Source organism: Zingiber officinale, chromosome 5A (genome assembly GCF_018446385.1).
Source record: "Zingiber officinale cultivar Zhangliang chromosome 5A, Zo_v1.1, whole genome shotgun sequence".
NCBI classification, from domain to species: domain Eukaryota; kingdom Viridiplantae; phylum Streptophyta; class Magnoliopsida; order Zingiberales; family Zingiberaceae; genus Zingiber; species Zingiber officinale.
Window position 1 is genome coordinate 88188261 of NC_055994.1, and position 9101 is coordinate 88197361.

Here is a 9101-nt window from a genome sequence, read left to right on the forward strand (position 1 = left end):
AGCCTTGCTTGATGGTGGACACGCCGAAACAAATGTTGAAGAAAACAATCTATAGAAAATATTTAGGATTTTATCAAATTTAAATAATTAAAATTTAATTTAATTTATCTATTGAAATAACTTAAGATGATAATCTCAAGTTACTAGCAGGGATTGATTTTTATTAAGTATTGTCCATGAAATGGCTGAGCAAGCAGAACATCCGTACAGCAAAATCCAAGCGACCAAGACCGAGCATCCAAGTGTTGACCAGATAGTCCGTTCGGGCAGACAGAGAGTCTGATCGGGTAGAGCAGCCTAGCAAGCTGAGCGACTGGGCAGTTAGGCCGACCCGACAGAGTATCCGAGCAAATGACCGACTGGGCGAGCGTACAGCCGAACAGACCTAGCGAGCGGCCGGACGAGCAAAGAAACTGAGCGACCGAGTGAGCTAGTGAGCAGCCGAACGAGTGACGCGAACGACCGAGTGAGTTGAGCGATCGAGCGAATCGAGCGAACTGCTGGGCGAACGTATACCAAATGGGCTCACGACCGAGTGGACAAAGAGGTCGAGCGAGTGAACGATCGAGCGAGTGAGCGGTCTGATGGGCGTGCAGCCAACCGAACGAAAAAGCCGAGAGAACTTGAGGTCGGCCAGGTAGAGAAGCCAAGCGAAATTGAGGGCGACTGAGTGAGCTAGTTTGACGAGCAAGAGGCTGAGCAAGCTTATGCCGGACGGATGAACAAAACGATTGGGTGGGCGAAGCGTAGAAATCGACCGGGCAAGCGCACTGAGAGAGTAGTTGGGCAGGCACTGCGAACGGACGAGCGATGCAAGCGGTCGGATGTGCGACAAGAGGCCTGCAATATACAATTTCCTTGAAACAGATTTGCCTAACTTCCGGTTGTGCTTCGAGATTTCCTCGAGTCGTCTATTTCCCAGAATACAACAGTGAACCGTGATTCCCACCAAGGACTAATGGTCACGACGAATTGAGCGATACCCATCTGCTACCACGGGCACTTCGCCGAGCGAGAGATGCACGACAGAAGAGAAGGGGAACGTAGGTGGAGAGTTTCAACTTTTTGAGCGTGTAACATTTTACCTATGATCGCAGTTTCCTTATATAAGAGCTAAGACCAATGGACAGCGTTAATGGTTATTATTCGTCAACTGTTAAATGCTAACGTTTCACTCGGCTGTATTAATCTTCTTTTAATGCATCTGTTACACAAGCAGCAAAAAGGTTTAGGTGACAAAATGTTGGTTATTCTACTTGGACAAATTTTGCCCCGACCGATCCAGTATTCGGCGCGCGCAAGTCGTGCTCGCACACGAGTCAACATGGTTTAGTACAATTCGAGCCTTGGATTTGCATCCCCTGCGCACCCACACATGAAGAGAGTCTTTCCCTATGCATTTGTTCACAGCATCAAAGCATGCGAATCAATATAAACCAACTAATTAAGGGTGTAATCAAGTCAAGCCGAACTCTTGAATGTTTGAGTTTGACTAATTTATAATCGAGCCGAGCTTGAGTTTTATTTAACAAATATATTCATAGCTCACGAGCTTATTCGAACTTTTATCGAGCCTAAACGAGCTTAATAAATATAAATTATAAATTTAACTATTCTTTAAAAATTAAATTATATATTTGGAAAAAAATTATAATATTCTTATTAAAATTTATAATTTTATTGTAATAAAGAAATTTAATATATTTGTCTATATGTTTCATTAGTAGAGTGTAAAATTTATAAATTAAATATCAAAACTATTATTTTTTTTTATTTAAAAGTTGATTCATGAGCTTAACGAACATGTTCACAAGCTAACGAGCCGAATATTGTGAAATTTGAGCTTAGTTTGTTTATCTTAACGAGCATTATTAAATGAACTCAAACGAGCTTTTATCGAATTGAGCTTTGAAGAACTCATGAGCAGCTTGGCTCATTTACACCCTTTAACCAATTTACCTTGAAGCTCCCAACATGGAACTAAAGTCTCATTCACAATATAGTTCCATGTATATTCCACCTCTTCTCCATTTACATATATCCAACATGAAATTGCATAGACCACGTAGGGGCAGCCTTGTACTTTCATCTAAGAAGACAGTCGGATTCTTCTACGTACGGTTAGGGCTGTAAATGAGTCAAGCAAGCCGAGCTTTGGGGAGTTTAAGCTTGTTTGATAACGTAACCAAGCCAAACTTAAAATGAACTAAGCCCTTGAAATGATTGTTCAAATTTGACTTGATTTATTTTTTATGAGTTTAAGCTTATTTAAAGCTTGGCTTGAGCTTAGTTCGTTTACATATTATCGAGCTCTTAATTTAAGTTTGACTTAAGTTTGATTCATTTAGTGTTATCGAGCTCTCAATTTAAGTTTATTTGATTATTTAAAACTTTTAGTTGTTTGATTCGTTATTGAGTTTAATAATTCAAACTTATTTATTTATTTTATTATTTATTTATCACATTAAAAAGAGTTTTATTAATAAATATAGTTCATAAACGTTGTTTACGAACATTGTTCACGAACGTTAATGAGCTGAACATATGCATGTTCAAACTTGTTTGTTTAGTTTAACAAGTTGTTCATATTTATTTCTTTAACTAATCTTATTTATATTAAACGAACATAAATAAGTTCTTACCAAGCCGAATGATACGGTGCATAAAGGTAGGGTTTGATAAGGCTAGGCAGTTATAAGTTAAGAAAACGTGGTGGTCATAAGTCAACAGGGCATGACAGTCATAAGTAAAGAGGATATAACAGTCAAAAGTCAAGGGGACGTGACAATCAGAAGTAAAGGGCAGATAGCAATCAGAAGTCAAGGGAGCGTGACAGTCAGTGGCGTATCCAAGAATTTAAGCATGAAGGGGTGATCACAATCTGAGCTGAGCACAACCAATTTTTACATGAAACAAGGGATGATATCCTCCATCTTCACCAGTGGAATCCCATAATATTGCGGGTTGCATTGGCAGCAAGGGGCGACCGTCGATGCCACCCCCCTGTGGATCCGCCCCTGGTGGCAGTTAGCAATTAGGGAAAAGGAGTAGGACGACCTGACGTCATCAAGCGCATAATTCCCAGTCGGGTGCTTATAGATCAAGACCTCATATCAGAGGCATAAGACGTAGCCTGGAGTAAGGCTCGACCTTCCTCGACTGGTCTGGTTCCTTTAACCCGATTTGCATATACATGTCTGGTACTTGTAGTAAGATAGCTCCCAGTCGACCTTTTAGTACTCTAAGCATGAAAGAGGGGACCCCCATCGTAGCTCGTCTCCCTTATCAAGACTTGAGGTAGACGTCACATCCTAACAATCATCCTAAGCTGCCTGTAGCTAAACCCGGGTGGTACAGAAGGCACTAGGCGACAGTAATATCAGGGAATTGTAACCGTCTGTCAATAAATAGATGTCATATGTCAGGAAATATTCTAATGGTCAGCTATCATCTGCAAATGAAACTTTCTTTCGCCCCATAAGGTGTCACACGTCCTCTATCACTCGACAAGTCCTGACACTCGATATTTTCTGACATCGGTCAGGCTCCAGAGGTACACACGGTCATATAAAAAGGGAGGTCCTCTCCCTTGAGCAGGTACGCGCGTATTTGGACTTGTCTTCTGCCGTTTTTTTTCCTTCGTATACTATTTTTCTGAGAAAAATGTATCTGACTTGAGTGTTGGAGGGTTTACACCTAAGACTTTTTCCATAAGTTCTAGTCTCTAACGTTCTGTGTACTCATGTTAAATTTAAGTACTACCGATTTAATCACCGTCGCCCGTCGATCCCACACGGGAGTCCGTTTTCCTAGGGACATTTGCAGAGGTGTTCAAGTCACCTGTGCCGTTCTACGTCGAACACTAAACTTGAGTTCTTTTAACATTGGCGCGGTCCCAAGGACCCACCACCCCACGAATTAAGTCGCGAGCACATTGGGAGTGCTATATAAATTGCGCTTGCGCCGGTGATTGCGGAGTCGCTGGAGGAGCGGTGATGGGCCGCGCCGCAAGGTGGATCCGGGGGCTGCTGCTCGGCGGGAAGAAGGCGGGCGAGCCTCTCGCGGAGAAGAGGTGGTGGGGCTTCGGGAAGTCCTACCGGGAGAAGCAGCGGCAGCGGCACCTCCAGCCGCCCCGCGAGGAGGTCCGGCTCCCCGTGCCGGAAGCGGACGCGGGGGAGCACAGCAAGCGAGCGATCGCCGTGGCTGCTGCGACCGCGGCGGTGGCGGAGGCCGCAGTCGCCGCGGCGCAGGCGGCCGCGGTGGTTGTCAGACTGACGGCGAGCGGCGGAAGGGCGGAGCGGAAGCGGGAGGAGCAGCGGGCGGCGGTCAAGATCCAGTCCGGTTTCCGCGGTTACTTGGTTTGTCTTCAACCCTTATTCCCATACCAAGTTTCGATTTTGCACCTTCGTTTGATCTCCTTGCGCCGGCGAAATTGGGAAATTAGGGTATAAATTTTTGAAGCAAAATTGCATCTCTTCTCAATTCTCCCAATCTGATCTTGGATTTCGAAGCAACAGAGCGCTCACTGGGAGCGTAGAGATGCTTTGTGTGCTTCCAGTAGAGCTTGTCTCTTCAAAGTTCCCATCTTTGCTCAGGCCGCCTAAAGACGCTTTCCAGTTCACTCCAAGTCTTTAAGCTCTGCCTGCCTTCCATTGCCGCTCTCTCTGATTCGTCACTTCCAATCCATTGATTCCTGCTATCTTTGTCGTTTTTGTAAAAGGCGAGGCGAGCGCTCAAGGCGTTGAGGGGACTGGTGAAGCTCCAGGCTCTGGTCCGTGGTAACATCGTCAGGAAGCAGGCGGCGGAGACTCTCCGGTGCATGCAGGCGCTGGTGCGCGTCCAGGCGAGAGCCCGGGCGTGTCGGGCTCTCTGCTCGTCGAGGAGCCGTCCACCGGCAAAAGCTTCCCGTCCCCGCGCGCGCGGGAGCTCGGCTACTCAATTCCCCGCTTTCTGTTCTCCTCCAACTGATGAGGATTATGAACGTGCTATTCGACCAATTGCCTCCGATGGATCTTTCACTCTCAGGGCAAGTGAATCTCGGGTGTGTGTTCTTTAACGCTCAAATTTTTTGGTAATTTGCTTCAATCTCTACAGAGGAATTCATCGAGAGCGGAAGTCGACAGAGCATGTTTGTGGGATGGCGACCGCGCCGCAGGAAGGAAGCTCACAAATTTCTCGCCGGCCGGCGACGAGAAGAACGCCAAAATCATGGAAGTCGACATAGAATGCTTCTCCCACATCCGCAAGAAGAGCAACCTCCACCATAACCACTCCGGCAACAGCCGGAGCTTCACCACCGTGCTCGCCTCGCCGTCGAATTACTCCTCCGGCGAGAGCCCGTTCTTACACTACGGAACGTCGTCTCTGAAGCAGGCCGCCGACGAGGACTGTGCTCAGAGCTTGTGGAGCGACTACATGGACTGCTGCCCGAGCTACATGGCGAACACGGAGTCGTCGAGGGCGAAACTGCGGTCTTATAGCGCGCCGAGGCAGAGGCCGGAGATGGAGAAGCAGGGGCCCTTGGTGAGAAGCGGTCAGCTTCCGCCATTGTTGCCTCAGAGGAGTGCCTCTTCATCTTCTTCATCGTCTTTGCATGCGAAATTCACCAACAAAGCATATCCAGGATCGGGGAGGTTGGACAGATTGGGGACGCCGATAAGAATCTGATGGCGTTGTAACTGCGATTGATGGAGTATCTATCTATGATCTCATAGAGTATGATCGAGTTAGCGTATTATGTGATCGATTATGATCCGTCATTTTTATTTGGGTTCAGATGTTTTGCTTTTCGATCTTGATCATGGCTTCATGCCATGCGAGGCCAGAGTTGAATTTGTCAAACTGAACTAACAATGTGGATTCTATCCAAACCGTAGTTGAGCACTGAGAGGATTTAAGAGTGTTCAGTCAAAAAATAAAAATACTTATTTTAAAAACTAATTAAAGAATAATAATCTTAAGTTATACCAGATAAGATTAGTTCCCATTTAGAATCAACCCTGTGCTTTGAATATGTTTTAAAACGAGTGTGGATCAAGGTTGCTTATCGGGTGACATTGTTTATCTTAAGCGGTTTAATATTATCGATTTCATGATAAGATACAAATAGATCTTTTGTGAGAGAAGCTGAGATATTTTATACTCATTGAGAATTAATTTTAATATTTATTGAAGCAAATATTTATGTACCTATCAACTAATAGGGACAAGATCAAGATTGTTTATTGTGATGGGCTCTATTTTGGGAAGATATTTATATTTTCTTTATATGCTAGTCATTATTCTAAATATTAGTAGATGTCCGTGATTTACCTCATCCGTGTTGGCTCTAGGACGGGTTGACCGAGGCGCTGGAGGCAAGCGTATTCACTTTTTGCCACCAAAATCAATATTGTTTATCAAAAAGTAAAATGAGATAAATTTGACGTTATTCAAATTTATTCGATAAAATAATTTAGTTGATTCAAATCGATTTTAAAATGAATTAGCTGGAATAGTTATTCAAATTAGTCGTGGGCACTCATTGCATGTATAATATAATCATTAAACAATATTATTCAAGATTTTATTTTATAAAAATCTTAATCTAAAAATAAAATAAAAATTAGGTTATTAATTATACATTAAGTTAAGTTATGCAGCGAGAATATCTTATATCATTTGAAAAACTGATGAGATATAAAAATGGATAGATACGATTGTGATTTCTCTCGAAAAATCAATAAGATACAGATGAGTTGATACAACTGTATTGATATGTAGAAAAGCTGAAACAGATGGATTGATACGTTGTGATATAAAAAGGATAAGTAGGACAAAGTTATAGCAAAAATTGGAGAAGGAGAGGGGGGGAGAGAACGATGAAGAACCAATAAGGATTGAGGCGGCGAAAAGAACTAATGCAGATAGTAGAAATTAGGTTATGCGTCTATAATTTGAGAAGGATAAGAAGTTAAAAATTACTAATAAATCTTGAAATTATTTTCGATGTAAAAATATAAAAATAATATTAATATAATTTAATTTTAAACTTCACCAAATCAATTGAGAGATGATTATTATAGGATCATATTCTAAATTAAATAATAAGGTTGCTTGGTTTGATTTTTTTTTAAAAAAATTTGAATTTAGTTAGTTAAATTAAGCTGGTTTGATTAATTAAATTTATTATATTTTTTAAGTTTGCACAGTTGGTAATTGAATTTGAATTTAAAATTTTATTTATTCATTTATTTATTGTATTGATGGGAAGTTTATTGATGTATATAATTTATATAAAAAAATTAACATGTTAGTAAATATTAATAAATTGAATATATATCCTAGGCGAATGATCGTGGTCCCAAGTGGATTATCTCACGTAGTCAAAATTAAATTTTTTATTCCCCTCTCATCTATTTGTTATTATCTTCTCTCTTCTGCATGTTGGAGTGTATACTAAAATCCTAACTTTTGTAAACATTTATTTGTTAAAATAAAAGAATCATATTGGTCAATATCTGTATTTATTTATTAAATGTAATTGTTCAATTAATTTATATAGTAGATAACATGGAGTGTGGTGTCACACTCAGAAGATCATGTTGTCGGTTCTCTATAAATTATAAACAGTTGCTCGCGACTAAGATAAAAAAGAACAAACTATCAGTATAGTCGTAGTGTAATTAAGTATTAGTTTATCTTGACTAATAAATTATACTAATACACTTTAATTGTATTGAGTAGGATCATTTAGGTATGTTCTTTTTGTACTGACTTAGTAAAAGAACTAAACCTTAGTTATTATGGAAGTGTGTGCTCTTAATCCTAATATAATAACAAACACATATATTTAATATTTATTTCTTTAATTTATCAAAGGGTGAGGTTTAGCTCGATAAATCAATATGTCCGATAAGTTGGGAAATGATATTACTTACAGTGTGTGTTGTTGATTATAGAAGGAATCTGTGTCCTAGTTATCTAGGTTGAGAATGTCCCAAAGAGGAGCTCATAAGGATTGCCATGTTAAACCCTGCAGGTGGACTTAGTCCAACATGACAATAAAGTTGAGTGGTACTACTCTTGGAGCTAGATATTAATTAAGTGAGTTGTCAGTAACTTACTTAATTAGTGGACATTCATAATCTTAAACACAGGGAGACTAACACACTCATGATAAGAAGGAGCCCATAATGTAATTTGGGATTGATGCGGTAGTGCGGTAATAACTCTCTAGTGGAATGAGTTATTATCGATGAACTTGAGTTGTGTGTTCGGGGCGAACACGGGATACTCAAGCTCATCGGAAGGCCAAAACCAATTTCTCCTCTAAGTCCCTGTCGTAGCCTCATTATAGCCTCAAGTCCATCCAAATGTAAGACTCTTCTTGGTGTCCAAGAAGGGGGCCGGACCATTGCTTGGTGACCAAGCAATGGCCGGCCACATCCTCTTGAAAGGGGCCGACCCTATAGCTTGGTGACCAAGCTTGTAGGGGCCGACCATAATAATTCAAAAGGGGAGGGTTGTTTTGAATTTTTAAAATCTTCTCTTTGTAGAAAACTATAAGTTTTAAAATAGAGCTTTTAATTTTTAAAACTTTCCTTATTTAAATTAGGCCACATGTTTAAATAGAGAGTTTAAAAGATTTTAAAACTTTCCTTTTTTAACCATTCTTATGGTTTAAGAAAAAAAGGGAAAAGAAGTTTTAAAATTTAAATTTTCTATCACCATGTTAAAAAAGAAAATTTTATAAGAGAGTTTTTAAATTTTAAAACATGGTTTTAATTTTTAGAAACTTTTCTTTTTTAACTCATACTTTAGGAAAGAGAGCTTGTAAATTTTATAAGAGGATTTCTTCTTGTAAAATTTTTTAAAAAAAATTTTCCTTTCCTTTTAATTGTGGCCGGCCACCTTGCTTGATGCCCAAGCAAGGGCCGGCCAATAGGATTAAACCAAATTCAATCCTAAACCAAATAGGATTGATCATAACCATTGATTGGTGATTGATTCAATCAAGAGGAAAGAAAAGGAAAAAAGAAAAAGGGAAAAAGAAAAACTCTTAGATGATTTTATTTTTTGTAAAAAGTTTTTCCTTATTTACCTTGGGCAAGTAATATAAA

The 9101-nt window shown here is 40.3% G+C and overlaps 1 protein-coding gene across 1 annotated transcript; it reads left to right on the forward strand.

Annotated features, from left to right (window-relative positions):
- Positions 1-3977: 3977 nt before the first annotated feature.
- Positions 3978-5789, forward strand: LOC121980887 (protein IQ-DOMAIN 22-like). Its single transcript, XM_042533152.1, has 3 exons — positions 3978-4358; positions 4721-5026; positions 5095-5789. Exons 1-3 carry the CDS (start codon positions 3996-3998, stop codon positions 5665-5667), a joined length of 1242 nt encoding a protein of 413 aa, XP_042389086.1. The 5' UTR covers positions 3978-3995; the 3' UTR covers positions 5668-5789.
- Positions 5790-9101: the final 3312 nt, after the last annotated feature.